This window comes from Prinia subflava, chromosome 19, assembly GCF_021018805.1.
Source record: "Prinia subflava isolate CZ2003 ecotype Zambia chromosome 19, Cam_Psub_1.2, whole genome shotgun sequence".
Taxonomy (NCBI): Eukaryota; Metazoa; Chordata; class Aves; order Passeriformes; family Cisticolidae; genus Prinia; species Prinia subflava.
This window is the reverse complement of record NC_086265.1, coordinates 478424-501903: the sequence shown is the minus strand read 5'-3', so window position 1 is coordinate 501903 and position 23480 is coordinate 478424. Positions and strand designations below refer to the sequence as shown.

The 23480-nt window shown below is 49.2% G+C and overlaps 1 protein-coding gene across 14 annotated transcripts in view; it reads right to left on the bottom strand.

Annotated features, from left to right (window-relative positions):
• RIMBP2 (RIMS binding protein 2) overlaps nt 1–23480 on the bottom strand; it is an 80844-nt gene that overhangs the window by 21332 nt on the left and 36032 nt on the right. For 9 of the 14 annotated variants that reach the window (XR_010082688.1, XM_063415839.1, XM_063415844.1 and 6 more), the window contains 8 exons: nt 19584–19706; nt 17333–17437; nt 13903–13953; nt 12685–12705; nt 8321–8507; nt 3404–3555; nt 955–1031; nt 88–197 (listed from right to left, as the gene is read on the bottom strand). Coding sequence is in view for 13 of the 14 variants with exons in the window: in XM_063415839.1 (XP_063271909.1) it covers nt 88–197; nt 955–1031; nt 3404–3555; nt 8321–8507; nt 12685–12705; nt 13903–13953; nt 17333–17434 (700 nt within the window). In the remaining variant the exon portion in view is untranslated. Of the gene's footprint in view, nt 1–87; nt 198–954; nt 1032–3403; nt 3556–8100; nt 8136–8320; nt 8508–12684; nt 12706–13902; nt 13954–17332; nt 17438–19583; nt 19707–23480 lie in introns of those variants that run through there. The other 5 variants (XM_063415847.1, XM_063415849.1, XM_063415848.1 and 2 more) reach the window with 2 other exon arrangements.

Sequence of the window (23480 nt, the reverse complement as noted above, 5' to 3'; positions counted from 1 at the left end):
AAGGAAAGAATTTGGAGCGTGTTTGACAGACAAACTGCTTTCAATCTGCATGAATTAGCACGAGCTCATGGATTAAATAAGAAATACCTTCGTAGAAGCCATCCTCGTCCATGTCCCCGTAGACATACAGGTACTTTCCTGCCGTGAGAGGGAGCTCCGCCTCCGGGTTCTCATTTGGTCCATCGAAGGGGTTGTAGCTGCGGGGACAGGCAGAGGCTGCTCAGCAGAGGGGCTGCACAGAACGGGGGCAATGCCCCGGGCATTTGCTCCCTTCTGAGACACATTCTGAGCGGGCCTGGGTCAGTCTGGGCCTGTGACATCCCCCCTACCCCTAAATCCACATCTGTTCCTGCAGGATTTACTCAGACACTCCTCACTTAACAACACCAGCCAAAATTCCCTTTATTTTTTAGAGCAAACTCGGTTGGGGGGTCTTTTCCAGTCGCTGTATTCAATTTATGCTCCTTTTACACAAGTTCATTAAAATTCTACAAAGGCAAGGTAAAAGAGGACAAAAAGAGTGAGCTACATCTAAGAGAAGCTCTGAGAGACAACAAGTACTTACTAAGCACCTAAATCTATATCCATCCTGAAAGAAACTGATAGTCACTGAAATTTGTATCATGACAGTGCTTCATGCCTGAAATTTTAATGTGCAAAGCAGTGATGGACTTCCAATCTTTTCTTGCTTGGAAAGGTAATTAATAAGAGCAGACTGAGGCACCCATTTAATCTGATTTAGACACTGAAGGGCAGGAATGCAGGGGGTGGGAGAGCCAGGCCGTGCTCAGCCCCCCGACACCTCAGGACAGGGACAGGGCACTGCTCTGCAGCAGTGCAAACAGGACAGGCTCTGCTCTCACATTAATTCCACGTAATAATTCTGTGCATGGATGAAGTGGATGTTGAATATTAGAGCTGTGAATTGTATCTGTAATGGGGTGTGTGCTTTACCTGTAACGGGCAATGCAAAGGTGGACTTTCCCAGAATATCTCTGCTTTGAGGTATTGGAATTCTGATCATTATCCATCTGTAGAGGCAGGAGAGAAAAAAGATAATGTGATCACAAAAAAAGAAGAATGAACCCAGTTTTCCTGACAGGTCATATAAATCCATGAACACATAATATCAAGGAAAAAAAAATTAAATTCTAACATGGAACACAACTGGGTAATTTTGCTCAGAAGGGCAGATTGCAGTGGCTGAGTACTTAAAACAAATGCTGAGTTTAGAACCGGTGCAAGTGTCAACCTCCAAACACCTGGAAACCACGAGTATCACACAGAATTTGGTCTACAAAACCCAGAGATTTAATTGTGGTGTTGAATCAACACAGACTCTGCCTGTTTTAGCTTTGCACGAGGTCTCTCAGTGGTAAAACAGTAATTTCAGCTGTGCTTTTAGCTAGTAGAGGTTTTAAAGTGAGGGGTGAACTTCCCTCCATTTATTGTACTGTTTGCTGTGAGCCATTTCAGAAAAAATGACCAGCTGTTTGCCTGAGCTTGAGAGAACTTTAATTCAGGTAGAAATACTGGGTTAACACTGGGATCAAATAAAATAAATTGTCCAAAAACTAGCAAAATTTTACAATCTAGACAGAGGAAATACTGAACTGCAGCTTCCAGGTCTGAACTGGTCCCTGCCAAAAGCACACCAGGAAAATGGTGAGGGAAGTCCCTTTTATTCTGAATTAACTCCTGAGGGTGGTTTAGCCCAGCACACACTGCTCTGCCAGCACTCAGCTCCAGCACCAGGAGCTCCCAGCCAGCTCCCAGGGATTCCCCTGTGCAGCCCTGGGGGTCCAGGAAAACCTGCCAGGATATCCCCGACTCCTTTACATGGGCACTCCTCGAGCACACAGCCAGGAATGGTTGTTCTGGAAGGCTTTTTAATAGGAACAACCAGGGCAGTTCCAAGTGTATTTTTCACAGAGTATCACTGATTTATGTATTTATTTATTTATTTCAGACTTCCCAGCATTAGGTTCTATTTTTCAGATTTTATTCATACACCCTCCCTGGGGTCTGGGTATCTCTAAAAGGGAATGGAGCTTAATTTCTGTGAGCTTGCATAATGTAGGAGTGTATCACATAATTACACTCTAGAAGGCACAAAACGTACAGTTCTGCAAATGAGGGCTTGACATTCTCAGTGAGAGATAACTCAAAAATAATAGAAAAGGGGAATTAAATTTGACGTGTGCTTCTTCTGTTCCTTGCTGTTAGTTCTGCTTCCCTAAGTCTCCTTGCTAAGCTGCTTTTTCTGTGGCCTCTTCAAAAAGCAGTGAATGTTTCCTCTTTTCAGTAATGCTGCTACACAAATATACACAAATATTTCCTGTGGATAATCCTCAGATACACCCATGGAATTCCCAATATACAAGAATCCAATATTTTGTTGAATATCCTTGGGCTTGTGATCCATTTAGAAACATTTTGATTCCATCAACTTTCGTATTTTCAGTATCAATGAATGTAACACGGATAGCAAATATGCACACAGTTACAACTATTTACTCCTGTAAATAAAAAGGGATTTCCTGAAATGAGGGGTAAAATCTGAAGATCATTTCCTCATGCCTATCTGCCCATATAAACCAGGGTATTTAATACAAAATAATACCCTTCTACAGAGTTTCCAAAATTTATTCTGTGCAGTTTTTATTTGTCCTAAATATTAAAAATCAACTTGCTATGGCACCTTTGAAAAGCTCTTCTGAGCTTCCCATTGGATTTCCACTGGGATTCCACTGAAAGGCAGAAAAGCTTCCTTAGACAGGAAGAACAGAACCCCTCAGAGGGGTGACTGAGCACAAAATGTAGAGCTGAATGACTTTAGTGACAACATCTGCAATTTCCTTTTTCCAGGCTCGGAGCCCTCGAGGAGAAGCTGTGAGCAGTGAGCAGGGGGTGCCTGCCCTGCTGCAGGCTCCACAGGAGGCAGGCAGAGAACAAGTCCTGCAGAATGGACCACACTCCTCTCACACATCCCTGGCCTTGGAAGGGAAGGGAATTCCTGTTCCCAGGCTGGACCAGACCCCGCCTTTGGGGCCAGAACTGCTGAACCTGCCTGGCACAGCCCTGCCCACAGCAGGCACTGCAGAAATGCTGCTCTGCCCTCGCCAGCAGCCCTGGAACGCTCCGTGGGCACCACTGAGATCTCCAGAGAAGCTCCACTTCTTCACGCACCTCATGCTTATCCTGTGTGATGGGACATCAGCTGCAGCTGCTTTGAAAATATCACTTAAATTCCCACTGATCCTGTTCCCAAGCTGCCTCAGAAAACGAGAACATTCATGTCTTTACCTCTGAAAAGCAGGTGGATTGACCTGCATCAGCCTGTTGGAGCAGAGAAGCCTCAGCCCTAAATTGCTTTTTGAGTAAAAAATGCAAAAATACTCACGTCTGAATCAAATCTGCATCTTGGGGTACCAGATCGTGACTTGGACAGGAATGTAGGTTTGACTGACAGTTGTTCTGGTTTGTCTCCAGATATCTGGAGGGGCCGGATAAACTCTGAAATCACACAGCGACTTCCAGAAGGGCTTTCATGACCTGGCAGCAGACAGAACACAGCAGAGTCAGGAGTGCTTCTCAGGCACCAACACTGCCAGCACACAGCAGAAGGGCATTTTCCTCTCCTGTTAACAATCACTCAAGAAGAAGATGGTGGTGGGTAGACTGCAGAGCACAGAGCTGGCTCAGCCTGCCAGTTCCCAGACTTTTGGTAAATTGCTCAAATCAACAACACGTAACAAAACAAGGCAGAAAGTGGAGGCATTTTAATTGGAAGAATTCAAAGGTGAAGTTTCCCCAGTGACAAGAAGCCCACCCTTGCTGTGAGCCCTTGGCACGCCTGGGGAAGGGATGTGCCCTGCTGTGTAACACACCCAGCACCCAGAGCTGCTGCTGGAACCTTTACCTCTTCTGGGGGCTCTGGCACATACTGGAAATCAGAATCAAGTCATGCACTTCTCTTCTAAAGAAGAGCCTGAAATGTCATGATCCAGCTGGCAGGTATTCCTTTTGCAATGAAGTTGTTTGACTTTTGGCAGGCAGGAAGCGCCAGCGGCACCTGCTCCACATTTCCTGGAGTCCCTCCCTGACACCAGCACTAAACCACAGAAATTTGATCCCAGGGCCAGCTCTCCAGTTTCTGAAACATGGAAACTAAGACTGTGCAAAAGGAAACATCTCCAAACGTCCTCCTGGAATCTTTTTACTGTGCTTTCCAAAAACAGTTCAGAAGAAGGAAAAGACAGGTCACGCTGCACACTGAATATCCTCACAAGAGGCTGAACTCTGTTATCTGCCCTGACTCAGGTGAAGACCAGAGGTGAGGCAAGAAAAAACCAACAACATCGAGGCTGCAGGAGAGACTAATGAAGCTGAGTAAACCCCACTTGTATATTTTACCTTTTACTGTCAGTTTAGCCCCAAAGCAGGTGGAAGCAGGAATTGTAAACTGAGCTGGATTTTACTGCAGCACCAGCAGCAGCTCTGGCAGGCACAGTGAGCTGCTGACACCTCCAGATGTGCAGAGTGCATTCTGCCTCTCATCAACATAATGAGCCTGGCCTCGAATTTTTCAGCCCCTGAAAAGGTGTGGGTTCAGCACTTCCTCTCCCCTCTGCCGGAAGGCTGGACAGAAATGTTTGGCTGCTGAATTGCAAGATTCCCAATCCACGTCACCAGAATTATCAGAAGAACCTCTTTGTTCACAGTGCAGAGGAGAAGGAGCTCCAAGAATACCATCAGAGGGTTTTTCTGGTGTGCTCATTAGTCCAACATGATTAATTTTCTCCGCATCACTGTAATTTACAGCAGGCCAGTTCAAGCACATTGACAGCAGGGAAATACACAACTCACCAGACAAAAGATTAATTACACCCAGCCCCACTTAGAGCAATCCCCAGGCTGGAAAAGGGCACATTTTTTATTCTTGGAGCCTTTCTCACATCTATAACAGGAAAGTCCTCCCTGCTCAGGAACCTTTAGCCAATTTAGCTCCTTCTGTTTGCTGTTAATGTGTTTGCCATCTCAGCCTGTCAGTGCCAAGCCATAAATAATTGGGCCAACTGTGATTATTCATTCAAAGGAAGCTCTGGTTGGTCTCAGACCTCCTGCATTCTCCAGGCTTTGTTTTAAAATTACTGCCACTGGGTACAAAATGTGGAGGAAGGTTCTAGGGCAATGCAGCCCTTGCTTTCCCTCCATACAGGATAATAACCAGCACAGGACCACACATTATCAGGAATCACACATTCATCTGTTGTTTTTTTTCAGGTGGAAAATAAGGTACATAAAATTTACCCTGAGTCCTGAACACACAGGAGAGAAAGGTGTGTGGTGGCTGTGACTGCAGGAAGGGCCTGGGCACATCTCTGGCCCCAAATAATTACACTTGTGCTTTGGAGAACCTGCTCTACTCATTGAGAAAAGTTCAGTAATTAGTGCTGACAATAATAACAGCACAGACACCTCCCTGCCCAGCAGAGGCACTCAATATCCAACAGCAAGAGCACAGACTGGGAAGAACAGAATTCTGTGTCAGAAATATGCTCTATCAAACAACTTCAGCAGTGAGCTCCTGGGCATTCTGCAGAGGAGCCTTCTGAAAAGGTTATGAGACAAATATTCTGTGAAAATTCATGTGGCTCTACGTATGCAGAGGCACAGCTGGATTGAAAAGTAAACACAAGCACCATCAAGTAAAGCAAAACAAAGCACCCAAAGCAAAGCTGAGAGTCAGAGAGCAGGAGGCACAATCCTGCTGTGATCTCCTGATCCTCCCTGCAGGCTGTGGGCACAGGAGCACACACAAAACAGGCTGCACTCCAAACTGCCCTGTTTGCCTCCAACAAAAGAAACCGATTAAACCTGGTTCTCTCATTCATCCCAGGCAATTACACTGAGGGCCCTGGGCTTGAACAGCAAGAACGAGAAGGAATCAGAGCTGCAGACTGTTTTAAAGCTTGCTAATTGGGATCCTACAGAAAAGAAAACAAACAAAAAGCCCCGGTAAAACACCTTTCCTTCTGTATTTTCCCTCTGGAAAAAAACAGAGTTAAAAATAAAATATACAAGAGGTCAGCTCATAAGAACACACAGCAGCATGTAGAAATGTCTTTTTTCCTTTAAATACTAGAGAAGAACCTTAAAAAGCCACTGAGGTTTTGTCCATGAAGTCTTTTTAAATCCATGTATGCTTAAAATGGCCTTTATTTTCCTAGGACTGGCAAATATTTGTTAAGGACGTCTGAAGAACACCCTATCAAGGAAAAAGGAAGAGCACCTGATCTAATTTAAACATTTCAGGAGAATTAAATCTGTCCACACTTGCACTACAATTAGACTCTCCATTTTAGTTATTGCAATTGCTGATTCCATATGGACTACCTAAATTATCTAGAGACACCATTTAAATGAGCCTCTTAACTGATGAATAATAAATCTCAAGGCTTCCTTATCTGATTGTGACATTATTGTACGTTTAAAGTGAACTTTTTATGCTCTAATCCATCCTGGCTACGTTTTCCTCATTTCCTGATACATTCAGACATCACCAATTAAGGCAAAGCAGCTGGTCACAAACTGATCTCATTTCCATCGTTTGCTTTGCTTTGAAAGCTGTCCCTGTGTTCCCTCTCGTATTCTTTCTTCCTCACACATAATAAAAATAATTACACTTGTGGTTTGAAGGGCCTGCTGTACTGCAGCATCACTCTGAGAAAGGGCTGATTTCAATAATTAGAAACCCTGCCCACTGCTCAGACATGGCTTTACTGCTGTCAGGGCACTCACACTGGGGATGAATGCTGTCCAGGCAGTTCTCATCTTTGGACACAAGTGCTGCAGGCCCTGAATTCCAAGTCCCATAAAAATCAATAGGTTTTGAGAAAAGGTTTAGAGAGGAAGGCCCCTAAATGCCTTGGGCACAGACCTGGCTGTGTTTGCTGTGGTTTTATTCTGGAGATTTCAGTTTGGCAAGTTTCCAAGTTTTTAAAAAGGTTTTTCCATCAGCATGAGTATAAAGTAGCTTGGAGAGCTTGAGCACCTAAAAGATGTTTAGCTGATTTTCATTTCTCATTAAATCAATCGCAGTGATACAGGCTGGACCTCCGCTTCTGCCTAAAGGACAGTTCAATAGCTAATTACCTTTCCTTTTAAATTAATTGTTGCTTTGAAAATCCTGCCCTCAGAGACGTGAGGAGCTACTGCTGTTGGTGTTAAGGAAATCTGTACTAAAATCTTATGTCTCTCAGGAAATGCCTTTGGAATTCTCCATTTAGTGCCCTCCAATACCCACTGAGGGCAGACCCGCAGCAGCCCGGCCGGGCGCTGACCTGTCCTTACCTTTGCCGATGGAGGTGACAATCCCGTTCATGACCTGTCCCCACCTTTGCCGATGGAGGTGACAATCACCTCCATGACCTGCCCTCACCTTTGCCGATGGAGGTGACAATCCCATCCATGACCCGCCCTCACCTTTGCCGATGGAGGTAGATCCTGTCCATGACCTGCCCTCACCTTTGCCGATGGAGGTGACAATCCCGTTCATGACCTGCCCCTACCTTTGCCAGTGGAGGTGACAATCACCTCCATGACCTGTCCTCACCTTTGCCGATGGAGGTGACAATCCCGTTCATGACCTGTCCCTACCTTTGCCAGTGGAGGTGACAATCCCGTTCATGACCCGCCCTCACCTTTGCCGATGGAGGTGACAATCCCGTTCATGACCTGTCCTCACCTTTGCCGATGGAGGTGACAATCCCGTTCATGACCCGCCCTCACCTTTGCCGATGGAGGTGACAATCCCGTTCATGACCTGTCCCTACCTTTGCCAATGGAGGTGACAATCCCGTCCATGACCTGTCCTCACCTTTGCCGATGGAGGTGACAATCCCGTTCATGAGCTGTCCCTACCTTTGCCAGTGGAGGTGACAATCCCGTTCATGACCTGTCCTCACCTTTGCCAATGGAGGTGACAATCCCGTTCATGACCTGTCCTCACCTTTGCCGATGGAGGTGACAATCCCATTCATGACCCGCCCTCACCTTTGCCGATGGAGGTGGATCCTGTCCATGACCTGCCCTCACCTTTGCCGATGGAGGTGGCGATCCCGTTCATGACCTGTCCTCACCTTTGCCGATGGAGGTGACAATCCCGTTCATGACCTGCCCTCACCTTTGCCGATGGAGGTGGCAATCCCGTTCATGATCTGTCCTCACCTTTGCCGATGGAGGTGACAATCCCGTTCATGACCTGTCCTCACCTTTGCCGATGGAGGTGACAATCACCTCCATGACCTGTCCTCACCTTTGCCGATGGAGGTGGCGATCCCGTTCATGAGCTGGCCCAGGGCCTTGCCCGGCGGCGCCAGGGGGTGGCTGCTCAGGAGGTCGATCTTGCCCGCCTGCTGCCGGAACCGCTCCAGCTCCCGGGACAGCAGGTTAAACTGCTCGCTCTGCGTCCGGCATTTCTCCTCCAGCTCCCGCACCTTGGCCTGCGGGACAGACGGCAGGACACAGCCCCTGACACGGGCTGAGCCAGGACACAGCCCCTGACACAGCCCCTGACACAGCCCCTGACACGGGCTGAGCCAGGACACAGCCCCTGACACAGCCCCTGACACGGGCTGAGCCGGGAGAGCCCCAGGATTTGGGGTAAACAGCCCCACAGCCCCCCTGAGCCCCAGGATTTGGGGTAAACAGCCCCACAGCCCCCCTGAGCCCCAGGATTTGGGGTAAACAGCCCCACAGCCCCCCTGAGCCCCAGGATTTGGGGTAAACAGCCCCACAGCCCCTCCGAGCTCCCACCCACACCAGAACACAACCTACGGGCAGCCCTGCCAACACCGAGGTGATTTCTCCTTTCATCACCGTTTCCAAAGGGGAAATCCCTCATCTTATAGTCTGGCAGTGCTAAAAAATCACTGCCAAGAATGCCTGCAGAGGAATCCTGCAGTTTTGTGACTTCTTTGCACACCTCAATGTCAGTCCTGCGTGCTTTTCCAGCTTTCTCTAAAGATCAGGTGTACCTCTGAGGTCTGCCCACCCTCTGCTATTGAGAAGACACTGCAGCATGAACCCCCCTTTACCCAAATCTGCACATCCACTGCAGCAGCTAAATGAAGGAGATATCAATGTACACCAGTCTGGTGCTCTATGGTGAGCAAACATCACCTTCCCTCATCAAAAACCCCTCCTGTGCTTACATAAGCAACTGTACTAAGCAAGGAAGTCTGCACAGCAATTAAATTCATTCAACTGAACCAAGAGCTTTGGTTTTTTAAAGAAAAAACATTCTCAGTTCATGTAAGAAAAACTGCACATTTTATATATCAAGAAAACAACATGTATCACATACCACCTGTAAAAAGAGCCTCACTAAAGGAAAATACTGACAGGACCCAAAATCCAAATGGTCTGCTCTACAAGGTGGTACTGTTTATTCCTTTTCTTGTAATAAATACTTCTTTTAAGTTGGAGTGAATTCCAAAGATATAATTTCTTTTCATTCATAACACACAAATTAATTTATTTCTGCGAAAGAAGTCTCAGGACATCCATCTGATTGATTATGAAACAAGGAACAGGAAGAATCAGACATTGTGGGAGTTTTACACAGACATGAAATGCTTGGGGTTTTTGTTTTTCACTTTTTTGCTGTGGTTTTGAGCAAATGAAATGTCATGCTTTGCTACTTGTTGATTTGCTGCATGAAAATGGCATCTATGCAGTTTCAAAAGGACATTAAGCAAACAAAGAAGAAAACTGGCGTGGGTTTTCTGGTCCCCACTTTCCAATGGAAAGCTTAAGGATGAGCCATTCAACTCTGAGAATATGACTGACCTTTCCACAAGCAGTTATGGAAACTCTAGCACAAATAAAAAATAAAAGCACCACAATCCAGACCTCAACAAGAAGCTAAGGCTGCCTTAAAAGTATTTTTGAAAAAGTGCTAATGTTAATATATTGACTTTGAAATTATTTGTGTTGCAGTAATTGCCTTCTTTGCCTTTTCCTCTGAGCATGCAGAGATTTCAAGTTCTCTCATGACAGTAGGAAGCCTGGGAGAAAAATGCCTTTACTGCTCTATTTTTAGTAGCGTTGTGAGTTAGAAGTGAGCACGAAGCTGGCACTTCATAAAGAGAATTTGCCATGAGAGCCCTGGCTGAGGCACCAGCAGGCAGCCCCGTGCTCATCCCTGTTCTGACTCCAGGCACTGCTGGCCTTGCTGTCAGCAGCCAGGCCCACCTGAGTGCAGGGCAGGGACAGCTTCCCTGAGCCTGCAGGGCACGGCGTGCTCACCCAGAAATGAGGATGGTCACCTGTGCTCACACCCAGAAATGAGGATGGGCACCCTGTGCTCACCCAGAAATGAGGATGGGCACCCTGTGCTCACCCAGAAATGAGGATGGTACCTGTGCTCACCCAGAAATGAGGATGGGCACCTGTGCTCACCCAGAAATGAGGATGGGCACCTGTGCTCACCCAGAAATGAGGATGGGTACCCTGTGCTCACACCCAGAAATGAGGATGGGTACCTGTGCTCACCCAGAAATGAGGATGGGTACCCTGTGCTCACACCCAGAAATGAGGATGGGTACCTGTGCTCACCCAGAAATGAGGATTGTTACCTGTGCTCACAGCTCAGAAACAAGGATGGTCACCTGTGCCCTGTCCCTGGCCATGACCCTGTGCTGAGCAGGGTGGCACAGAGGTGTCCAGAGCTCCTGGAGCTGCTGCAGCAGGGCTGGGTGAGCCATTCCTGCCTCGACCAGGGCAGGGTGAGCCATTCCTGCCTGCAGCAGGGCTGGGTGAGCCATTCCTGCTGGAGCAGGGCTGGGTGAGCCATTCCTGCCTGCAGCAGGGCTGGGGGAGCCATTCCTGCCTGCAGCAGGGCTGGGGGAGCCATTCCTGCCTGCAGCAGGGCTGGGGGAGCCATTCCTGCCTGCAGCAGGGCTGGGGGAGCCATTCCTGCTCAGACCAGGGCTGGGTGAGCCATTCCTGCCTGCAGCAGGGCTGGGGGAGCCATTCCTGCCTGCAGCAGGGCTGGGGGAGCCATTCCTGCCTGCAGCAGGGCTGGGGGAGCCATTCCTGCTCAGACCAGGGCTGGGTGAGCCATTCCTGCTCAGACCAGGGCTGGGTGAGCCATTCCTGCTCAGACCAGGGCTGGGTGAGCCATTCCTGCTCAGACCAGGGCTGGGTGAGCCATTCCTGCTCAGACCAGGGCTGGGTGAGCCATTCCTGCCTGGAGCAGGTTGGATGTCTGGCACTGGGGCTGCCAAGCTCCTCGCCAGCACCGGGCGCTGCTGCTGAAATTCAAACGCTGCAGAAATGGGGAGTGAGGCAGGCTGCAGACAGACACTGTGCACACAGGACAGGGAGGGTGAGGAGGAGCTTTCCAGGTGGGCAGGTCTGAATTCAGAGCAGGAGCCAGCGCACTGTGCTGTGCTGTGCTGTGCTGGGCTGTGCTGTGCTGAGCTGTGCTGAGCTGTGCTGTGCTGTGCTGTGCTGTGCTGTGCTGAGCTGAGCTGTGCTGGGCTGAGCTGTGCTGAGCTGTGCTGTGCTGTGCTGAGCTGTGCTGAGCTGTGCTGTGCTGAGCTGTGCTGTGCTGGGCTGAGCTGTGCTGGGCTGAGCTGTGCTGAGCTGTGCTGTGCTGGGCTGAGCTGTGCTGTGCTGTGCTGAGCTGTGCTGAGCTGTGCTGTGCCGTGCTGTGCCGAGCTGTGCTGTGCTGAGCTGTGCTGTGCTGAGCTGTGCTGAGCTGTGCTGGGCTGTGCTGTGCTGAGCTGTGCTGTGCTGTGCTGAGCTGTGCTGGGCTGTACTGAGCTGTGCTGTGCTGTGTTGTGCTGTGCTGAGCTGTGCTGTGCTGAGCTGTGCTGAGCTGTGCTGAGCTGTGCTGTGCTGAGCTGTGCTGTGCTGAGCTGTGCTGTGCTGTGCTGTGCCGTGCCGTGCCGTGCCGAGCTGTGCTGTGCTGTGCTGTGCTGTGCTGTGCTGTGCTGAGCTGTGCTGTGCTGAGCTGTGCTGTGCCGTGTCGTGCCGAGCTGTGCTGAGCTGTGCTGTGCTGTGCTGTGCTGTGCTGTGCTGTGCTGTGCTGTGCTGAGCTGTGCTGTGCTGTGCTGTGCTGTGCTGTGCTGAGCTGTGCTGTGCTGTGCTGAGCTGTGCTGTGCTGTGCTGAGCTGTGCTGAGCTGTGCTGAGCTGTGCTGTGCTGTGCTGTGCTGTGCTGTGCTGTGCTGTGCTGTGCAGATGCCACCTCACGGCTGAGCTGTTCACAGGGCAGCAAGGGCTCTCACAGTGCCTCATATCAGCCCAGGTGAAAATACCACACCAAACAGGCTCTGCACCAGCACAGGAACAATCTGAATTCAGACAAAATCCACACACTCGGAAAGTTACACTCTCGAGGAAAGCACCAAACCATTCCTACTGGGCATGCTGGTGGGAGCTGACTGAGAACCAGGATCCGAGCTCTCATCAAACCATGCCGAGATGAATTCCTTGCACAAGGAGTGTCCTGGATTTGATGGTTTGGTGTTAGGGCAGTAAATGCAAAGCATGCTCGAGTAACAAAGGTTCCAGCACACATCCCATGCAGGGGAGGCAGGGCTCTCGCCCTCATGGGCAAGGGAGAAGGGCAGGACTCAGGACAGGGAAAGAGAATTTATGCCCTAAAATACCTGCATGCTGTCCAAGGTGTTCTGGATGAAGGGCAAAGCAATAAATCCCAAACAAGACACAGTAAACAAAGAGATGCAAAATAAACAAAGAAATAAAAACAGTTTTGAATACTTGTTTCACATTTCAAAGCAAAGTCTCTTAGAACAGCTACACGTGTAAAAACATGCATTAACACAAACCACAAAAATCAACACTGCTGCTGATCTGCACTGCAAAAGGCACATCCAGTAAAACACTAGAAAATAATGTGCTTGTGGCAATCAACAGCAAAAGCTTTGGGAATCTTGTTGGGGTTATGCAAATCAGAGGTTTCAGACAAATCAGCGAAATAAGAATTGTGCTCAGCTTGAGGAGGGTAAATAATCTCTTTTCTGTTTTGTTTCTGTTTCCCTGTATCACATACTTTCCACCAGGCACTAAATAAGAATTTCAGCTGATAGTCTGGAAGCTAAAACAAACAATATATATGATGATAATGAAAGCCTGTGTGAAACACATTCTGTGGGAATATTAACTTTTATAGATAATAATAAACACCTGCCTATCTTTTTTTTTGGAGTTGATCAATGCACCAAAAAAAACAACCCTTTCACCAAGACATGGCCAGCAAATACATACAGAAATACTGTGGGAAGGTAAAAGGGCTGGAAATTACCTTTAGATAAAAGCAAATTTCTAAATGAAATATTGACAATGCACCTGCTATTATCAACCCATATTTTCGCATGTTCTTTAGGATATGCACATTAACACCTAAAACCATTTAATGCCTTTTCCCCAGGCAGAAAAAGGGAGTGTTCTCTTTCCAGCACACGCTTTGAAGGCTTTTTGAAGTATCTCAATTCTTTCATTAGCTTACAGTTTCTGGTTCTTTAACACATTGCTTTATGTTTGTTAGACAGTATTTAATTAGGAACCCTAGGTAACTGATTGTATTTGCTGCTGTATTTCCAGCCTAATAAATCACAGTTCTCATCATTAATCACTCCCTTTAATAGCACTGTACAAAAAATGGTACCAAAAGAGAAACATACATCACTCCCAACAGCTCAGCTTAATGCACTCCTAGCTGATTTATAAATCTTAAAGGATGCAATTGTACCAGAAGAGGAAACAAAAGCCCCTATTTGCCCCCATATTCCTTGAAATGTTCACAAGTGTCAATAACCCTGCTCAGCAGGGACCTGAATAAGCCCGGGGAACCCAGAGCATCTTACCTCTAGCAACTGCACTGCTCCTTCATGTTCCTTCTTAGCTTCAACCTGAGCCTTGTGTTTGTGGAAAAGGAAAAACAGGGAAAAGCAGGGAAAAGGAGGAAGAAGGAATTAATTAGTCATGGCACACACAGTGTGCTCCCAGCACATAAAGCAGCACACTTATCCTCACACCACAGCCAGCTCCATCGAGCAGGGGCTGTGCCAGCTCTGCCCGCACTCCCAGCCTCAGAAAGAAAAGTTTATTTTGGGAGCCTGAACCTCAGCGAGGCTGCAGAGCAGTGCTGCTGTGCTGGGCCAACACAGGCACGCTCACCACCCCCCAACACCCACGGGGAGCTCTCAGGAACCCCGAAATTCAGACTGAAATGGAGTTTGCTGCTGTGCACTGCAGGGGCTGGCTGCAGACCCCTCCCGGAGCAGCTCGGGGAAAGCAACACAACAACTGAGCTCAGTCTTTCACTGGAGGAACAGGACTCATCACCCAAGTGAACTGCACACAAAACAAGGCGAACACAAGACAGGCTGTTTGAAAAGAGGAGAGCAGCAACTCAGGTCCAACCAACTGAGTCAAAGACAAAAAGAGGGAATAAATAAGGGCAGAAAAGTGTCTTTTATGTAGCTCAGAAATTCAGTTATCAAATTTTGGTTGGGAAAAGTCTAAACCTTAAAACCAAATAAGCAGCATTCAGTAACTTTGGGTTATCCTCATTTTATTTCCATTTAAGTTTTCAGTGTCTCCTTTACTGAAGCCCAGGTTTTGCTAACCATTGTACCACACTGCACATTCCTCACCAGAGAAAAGGCACAAACCTTCCTGCCCAGTGGAGAACAGCCCCCTCAGACTGGAGGATTTACTGTGCCAGCAGCCCCAGGAGGGGCACGGCTGCAGCTCTGCTTCACCTCACTCCCCACGGCTCAGGGCTGCCCTGACCCTCCACTGGGAGCTGGGCCAGGCCAGAATGTCACCCCCAAAACCTGGGACCCAGAACCTGGGACCCAAAACCTGGGACCCAAACCTAGGGACCCAGAACCTGGGACCCAAAACCTGGGACACAAACCCAGGGACCCAGAACCTGGGACCCAAAACCTGGGACCGAAAAACAGGGACACAAACCCAGGGATACAAACCCAGGGACCCAAAACCTGGGACCCAAAACCTGGGACACAAACCCAGGGACCCAGAACCTGGGACCAAAACCTGGGACACAAACCCAGGGACCCAGAACCTGGGACCCAAAACCTGGGACCAAAAAACAGGGACACAAACCCAGGGATACAAACCCAGGGACCCAAAACCTGGGACCCAAAACCTGGGACACAAACCCAGGGACACAAACCCAGGGACACAAACCCAGGGACCAAAAAACAGGGACACAAACTTAGGGACCCAAAACCAGGGACCCAAAACCTGGGACACAAACCCACAGACCCAAACTCAGGGACCCAAACCCCCAGCCCAAACCCCCAGGCCAAGCCCCCAGCCCCCAGAGCCCGTGGCCTCCCTGTGTGCAGGGTGGCAGAGCCCTGCCCTGCAGCCCCTCCCTGCCTGTGCACTGTGCAGCTCTGGCTGCAGGCAGGGAGGAGATGCTGCCCCACAGCACAGCACACAGCAGGAAATGAAAGCCTTGAGCCACCCGTCACGACAAGTTTAATAAAACCTCCCCAGACCTGAGCTCTGCATAAATGATGACAGAACCTGCACCAACAGCTATCTCTCCTGAACATCAAACTGCCTTGTATTAAGGTTTTCTTAAAGAGAAACCATCTGAGTCCCCATCAACACAAGACCTGATGGACAATACTGTGCTCTTCCTTCTAGGCTGAAAAATCTGATCAGTCTGTACAAGTGTTAAAAAGAGGATGAATTTTGTTTCTCTTCAGAATGCAGGGAGCTGCAGCAGTGGCTGGCCCTGCTCTGCAGGGCACATTTTGGTGGCTTCCCAAGGTACCAAGCTGTGCTTGAAACGCCATCCTGCTGCTGCTCAGACCTTCTGCCTCTCTTTGGAAATACTTCTTCAAGTTAAGAGGACTCCAATAAAAAAAAAGAGAAGAAAGAATTGAACACGTGTGCTGGGTCCACTGGGAGGCCAGCTCTGGATGAAATGTGGGCAGCAGCTCCTGTTTAAAGCTGGCAGTGATGTGTTACAGATTTATTTCCAATATTTATCTGCTGAGCTGGTTGCATGGGGTGAAATCCCAAATCCAGCACAGCCTGGGCTGGGCCTGTCTGTCACGCTCAGGGACAGCACAGGGACTGCAGAGAGCAGCACAGATTTGTCTCTTGCTGCCACTCCAAAGGAGGATTTATTAGAAGAATGTAACAAAAATTAGCAAGAAATGCTGTATCTTCCCTTGATTTCTTTCCTTTGCCAGGAAATTTAAGTCCAAAATTTATGAGGCAGTTCTAATAATAACAGCTGAATATAACTAGAAATGGCATTTCACAGTGTGCCTAAGTACACTTCTTGAGAAAGACTAAAAGAAAATTAACTGGAAGATTTCATTTGGTCAACTACAGCTTTCTATTTCAAGCAACTATATTAGATACATCTTTTATTCTGCTGAGAAGGTCCCTCCGTGCCAATTCTCTACCAAATTATCATTAGCAGCATTATTTCTGTGTTTTAATCTCTTCCAGCAATTGGAACAATCAACATTAGCACTGAGACAATTGCAGCTTTAAGTGACTTTGGCAAGGCTGAAACTCAACATCACAGTTTTTGTGTTATAATGAATACTGAGAAATTGCAGTGTGAAAAAAAAGTCTTGAAGTGTATTGTGCATTAGAGAATGACCTTGGAAATGAGGTATTTAGGCAACTGTTGGGTGTCTGTGGTTTGGCTGGACACCAAACCAGGTTAGCCAGGCTAACATGACACGTTCCTGAGAAGGAAGATAACTGCCGTGTGTCAGCACCTTGACAAGAGTTTCTTTTATCTGATTTACTGCAGAAAGGCAGCAAGAGCTGCATGCCTGGAGAGGAGGCCACAGAAACCCCACCAACACGTGGGTGTGTCAGAGGGAATGTTAACTGGGAATGGAGAGACCTCGTGTTCTGATGGTCAGGAAATTCAGAGCGGATTCCTTTGGGACATTTAAGAAACGCAGACTCACTGGAAGGACATCTGTAAACCCCTCAGCCCAGCCAGCACCCTCTGGGCACAGAGCAGCAGCAGTGCCCTGGGAGCAGCCTGGGCAGGGATCAGCCTGGCAGCTGCCTGGGGATTCCTTCACACCAGGAGAGACATCCTTCCACATTTCCTTTGTCTCTACAGCTCCTGGTCCACCTGCCTGTCCCTGTCCCCACATGCCATGTCTAAGCTCCCTGTCCTGCAGCAGCTCGATCTCCTGCCTGTCCCATCCGTGTCCCTGTCCCAACCGTGTCCCTGTCCCCTCCTGTCCCAGCCCTGCCCCAGCCCTGCCCCAGTACCTTCTGCAGCAGCTCGATCTCCTGCTGTTTGGCGTTGAGGACAGCCAAGGCTTGCTCATGCTCCAGCTCCAGCTGTTGCCGCCGTTCCGCAGCCTCTCGCATGTGCTGTGCCAGGGAGAGGGAGAGGGAGAGGGAGAGAAGGAGGAGAGCTGTCAGGGCACTGGAGCAGCCCCAGCTGCAGCCACACGAGCTGCCACGGCCAGGGGTGCACGTGTTCCCTCCACAGAAACCCCCCTGGCATCCCTGGGAGGCAGGAGGGAAACCAGACCGGGTCTGAGTTTGGTCAGGACCTGGAAGCGTTTAGCCAAGGAGAACTGAGGCACTTGGACCCTGCCCCTCCAGGACCCAGCGCTCTGGCACTGCCAGGACCTTGCTCTTGGGGCTGCACAGCTGACAGGACCCATCCCACCCAGCAGCACACCTTCTTAGGGAGCTTTGTGCTGAAAAACTAAACCTGGAAAAAAATTACCTTGGCAACTCCCAAAGTGCCCCTTACCTGGGGTGTGCTGCTGTGATTGGTTTGCAAATGCTGACCCAAAAGAAACAGCTCACCTTGGCTGAGCTCTGCCTGTTACCTCCAGAAAATGAGACAGAACAGAGCAGCACAGCTGGGGTTGGACAAAAGGGACCTCACAGCACTCCCAGACAACTTCTGGAGTGCATTTACTGCTAATGACTCAAAGCAATGTGGGAAGAGCACAAGCTGCAGTGTCAAGACACCCTTGGCAGATAGAAATCTTTTTCATTACAGGTTAATATTACTCCCCCAGCATCCCTGTAATGTTCAAACACCATCTTAATAAATGAGAGTTAAGAAAGATCTCTTTCTAGATTCTGATCTCTTCCCTGGTGAGCCTGGTATTAAAGATTCTTATTTTCCAAATTACATCCTATTCCCATAATGGTCTGGGAGCAGAGGCACAGTGCCTTATCTGCAGCACCAGGTTATTACACACAAACCTATCAGCAATCAGCACTGGGAAAACAAATGCGTGCTGGAAATGGACAAGAACAGCCCAAAATACCTCTTATTGTCTCCAAGAGAGAACTCTATCCAGCATATTTCTGACCTGTAAAGAGCTGTCATTACCTGCTGCACATCACCCCCACACAGAGGGACAGCCAGGGAGGCTGACTTCTCTCAGCCCTGGAGAGGAGCAGAGAGCCCATCCCTGCCCTGGCAGGGACCCCCACAGCAGAGGTGACACCAGGACAGAGCCCCGGGCTCCCAGGGACCCAGGCCCGTGTGCAGAGCAGAGCTGTGCTGCACCAGGAGCAGATTTTGTCCCCACACAAGGGCTCTCATCAGCAGCCTTGTCATCTGTGCTGGCAGATGGGCGAGAGCAGCCCGGGATGAATGGAAGCGCTGCCTGCACACGTCAGGAACTCAGAGCCCCCCTCTGCCAGCGCTTCCACAAGTGAGCTAAGTCAGCACTTCTCCATCTTCCCTGCTTTGTGATAGATCCTGAGAGTCTCAAAAGAGAAACTGAACTTCTTTTCAGACAGGGAAACTAGGCCAAATATTTCTCCAAACTTTTTTGCAGTGGCTGGAAAGCTGTGAGCCTTTTTCCAAACTCTGATTTCCCGAGCACACGAGGACACACACGAAACACACTCTGGGCTGCACCTGCCTGGGCACAGCTCGGTGCTCAAAGGAGCTGCAGGGCTTCAGCTCTGCTCAACGTACCCTGCCAGCTCACAGGGGCCCTGCTCAGGGGAGAAAAGCTCTGAACATGAAAAGCCAGGACCTCTGAACCCACCAGAGAATTTTCGTTTCAGCAAAGGAAAATTTTGGAAGAAGTTCCTCAGCAGAACAGTGAGGGGTACAGAATGGAAAGGCCACAGTAATATTTTACAGCCAGTTAGGCTGGCAGACACAGCTCTCTAAAGTGAAGTATCTGGGCAGTTTGTTCATGTTCTCATCCTCTTTCTCACTTTGACCTAAATGACTGTACAGTGCTATGTACACACAAGCTTATAAAGTGCCAGAGGAAGGTCCCTGGATGAAGGACTCTGGATGGAGGTCCCTGGATGGAGGTCCCTGGATGGAGGTCCCCGGATGGAGGTCCCCGGATGTCTCTGTGCTGTTTGAGGCTCTGTCAGCCCCAGGTGCTCCCACCCCACACATCTGGTCAGAACTGAGAGGGGCATTCAGTGCCCAGGTTTGCCATGCACCCCCTGGCTGAGCATCAGGAACTGTGGACGAGCAGTGGATGTGCTGGGCTGATGGAATTTTAGGATTGATACCCACCTTTAGGACCTGCTCTAGGTTCTCCAGCTTGGCTTGGAGCTGGTGTTTTCCCCTTGCAGCCAAATCTCGTTCTTTGGTCACTCTGAGCAGGGTTTCCCGGAGATGGTCATAGTCTGGTTTTACCTGGAAGAGAGAAAACGGGGTTATTGCCCAAAGTGCAATGAGTGGAGGCAAACCCACGCCTGGCACGAGGATTTCTGCATTTACAGTGAAGAGGGGAAAAGGCTCAGAGGAAACAGGAGAAAAGCATTCCCATTCAAAAGGGAACGTTCACACAGAACATTTCCTCTCAGCAGGGACTGGCAACCAGACTGGAGCCATGCATTAGTCATGTTAATTTAAACAAATACACTCTGTCATGCACAAAATGAATGACAATCAAAACAGTTCTATTTCATTTCTAACATTTTCTCTGGATCTCAGGGGCCTCAGAGATGGGTGTGCTATATGAAGAGGCAGAGATCTAACAGATATATATATATAAAATAAAACTCAAATTTACATTTCTTCTGGACTCTTTTAAGCGTGAACTGATTTCAGAATAAACTCAAATACACATGATCAGCCTGTGCTAACACTTGAAATCAGTGTACCTGCAATTCAAAAATTAGTATTCTTCTGCAATAAACCCCTTGCTCTCCCTTTAAACATTTCTATACAGGCAGCATTTAAAGGATCAGATAATCATAAAATAAGATTTGTTTTATCATTTAATTCACTTGGTCCTACGTTAACCAATTCAGTAGGATCAAGTCTTTTTATACAGGATTTCCTGAATCATCAGTGATAGTGACTATTTCATAAACAGACACAGAAAACAAGAAAATATATTGAATTACTTTAGCCTGCCATGGAAAAGTTCTTTCTTTAATTCAGATCAGCTGAAATTCTGTTTTCTTAGTCCTGATCACTTTATGAGTTTGAGCTCTGTATTGATGCATAACAGGAATATTACAGCTTGTATCCTACCAGAAACTGCACCTTTTACATTAAGAAAAAACCAAGCAGGAATGAACACCTGGGTAAAAAACCCAGTATTATTTCCACACTCAGTTGGCACTCTCCTGCAGTGTTTGCAGGAGGTGAGGAGGCAGCAGCATTCCTGGTGAGCAGTGCCCCCCCTGTGACTGCAGCACAGCCAGGGCTGGCAGGGAAAGGCAAATCCCTCCTGTGCAGAGGGGACACGGCCCCGGCCCCGGCCCCGGCCCTGGCCCTGGCCCTGGCCCCGGTCCTGGCCTGGCCCGGCCCCTGCCCCTGTCCCTGCCCCTGCCCCTGCCCCTGCCCCTGCCCCTGCCCCGGCCCTGCCCCTGCCCCGGCCCTGCCCCTGCCCCTGCCCCTGCCCTGCCCCTGCCCCTGCCCCTGCCCCTGCCCCTGCCCCTGCCCCTGCCCCGCCCCTGCCCCTGCCTCTGCCCCTGCCCCTGCCCCTGCCCCTGCCCTGCCCCTGCCCCTGTCCCTGCCCTGTCCCTGCCCCTGCCCCTGCCTCTGCCCCTGCCCCTGCCCCTGCCCCTGCCCCTGCCCCTGCCCCTGCCTCTGCCCCTGCCCCTGCCCCTGCCCCTGCCCCGCCCCTGCCCCTGCCCTGCCCCTGCTCCTGCCCCTGCCCCTGCCCTGCCCTGCCCCTGCCCCTGCCCTGTCCCTGCCCCTGCCCCTGCCCCTGCCCCAGCCCTGTCCCTGCCCCGGCCCCTGCCCCTGCCCCTTCCCCTGTCCCTGTCCCTGCCTCGGCCCTGCCCTTGTCCCCGGCCCTCCCACTTCAATCCCCGGGCTGGTTTGGGTTTGTTTTCAGTGCAAGAGCAAACGGCACCAGGCACTCCTGGGCACGGATCTCGCTGCTGGCCCTTTCCTGGTGCAATCTTTGCAAAGCTGACTCAGCCTTTGATTTGCCTCCTGGCTGCAGTTTGTTAACTTGCAAATTTTGCCATGGACCAAACAATCCCAATGGCTGCAGCCAGCCCTCGCATTCAGCTCTGCAGAAGGGCTCTTTGCAGTGCAGTGGACTGAAAAAAAGAGAGGAAAAGGGAACAAATCCTGTTTTCCACAAGAACTGATGCGATTATTGTCAACCTCAGGATTTTTTTTTCTGTGCACAGATTTTTCTTTTCCCTTTCTCTCAGTTCTTTTTGGGGAAGGAAACTTATTAAACAATGGATTTTCAGAATCTATTAACTCCTGCCTCCTTGCTATTGTGTTGCATTGCTCAGGTCAGTCAGTGTACATTGCTGAGGAGTGGAGAAAGGAGGCAGTGAGGTATCAGGATCAGCGATGTGATCCTGCTCTGGTCTGGGATTCTCAGTTCACTCCTCAGCATTAATGAAGTACATTAATGAACATTTTGAACAAGTCACAGAAAGAGGTTGTTTCTGTCAGACTTTGGATTTCCCTATCTCCAAAACAGTTCCTCCCAACTGACCACCTCTGGAAGGAAGTTTTTTAAAACTCACCAGTTGTCATATTCTGAACATTTTTGGGAGCAAGGGAGCAGGCTCCTCTCTGCTCTGAGCTTCTCCCTGCTGGCAGGGAAGGGGCTCTCAGAACAAACAGCTCTTACCAGGCTGCTGATGGAATTTTGGAAAGAGATGGATTGAGACAGGCAGAAGTGCAGGTATTTTACACATCTCAGCATCTTTCCTCTGGGATCCCAACGTGCCCACCTACACTGGCCACAGCTCAGGGATACACCAATGGCTCTGATCAGTTCTCTGCTTTCTCTTCTGGCAGATCAGCTTTTGAACAAGGTTTTGATTTGGAGTACTGGAAAGAACAGAACCAAATCTACCCAACTCCTTCTGATAATTACTCTTGTTACTCCCAGAAACACTGATATCTTTTCATATTTCTACAGGATGCTCCCACCAGGACTTCCTCCTCTGAAGAGCGTGTTACACGGAACACTGTGATGCACACATTTATATAACCCAGATGGCATCATAAAGCTTGATGAGACTATCATTTCCTCTCTCTTTTTTAGACAACATTTGTTCTTAGATGTGACTTTAATGCTCTCTCCAAGCAGGCTGCTTAAGAACATATGGGATATACATGAACTGGAATTACTCACAGAGCACATCAAAACATCAACGTTCCCAGTGGCAAAAACAGCTGACCTAAATAGAGTGCATCAGAAAGAGCTCTGGTTCCATGACAGAAACAGGGAACGTTTTGATCTGTGATGCCACTCCGTTCAATTCATCACCAATTTATTTTGCATCCTGTATATTGGCACTCACTAACTGTGCCCTCCTTTGAGTCAGTCTGAGGCTCTGGGAGGTGCCCTTGGCTTGCTGAACACTTCCACAGAGAGCAGCTCCTAAAAACCTTCCACAGGAGCTCCTGAAACCATCCCCAGCAGCTCCTGAACCATCCCCAGGAGCTCCTGAAAACCTTCCCCATCAGCTCCTAAAAACCATCCCCAGCACAGCGCCTCTCCACAGGTGCTCCTCACCTGGACAGGGTTTCTTTGCCAGAGCACCAAACCCACCAGAGCTGGGCCCAATTTCAGCTTTATTTAGTGGACTCAGGGGTAGCCAGCCTCACACCCACTCCCTCCCAGAGTCAAATTTCAGCAAGCACAGTGTGCAGAAATGAGCAGTCCTCTGTCAGTGCTACATAAACACAGTGCACACAACTCACAAACGCCCCTCCAGCCCCATTGGCTTGGGTGAAGTTGGCCTGTTTTTCAGGCCAGCTCTCAAGGGTGAAAAAGAATAAATTAATTCAGGCAGGTTTTCCCCTTCAGGGCTGAGCCCTAGCTCTGTCAGAATTCCGCTCCAGCCTCCCATCCGAAGCTGCAGAGTTTCACACATTCTGAACAATAAAATGCCATCTAAACTGCACAATCTGTCCTCAGCCTCTCTGTGCGGGGTAAAAACCTCAGAAAATCTCTTATGCAAGGAGGGAGACAAA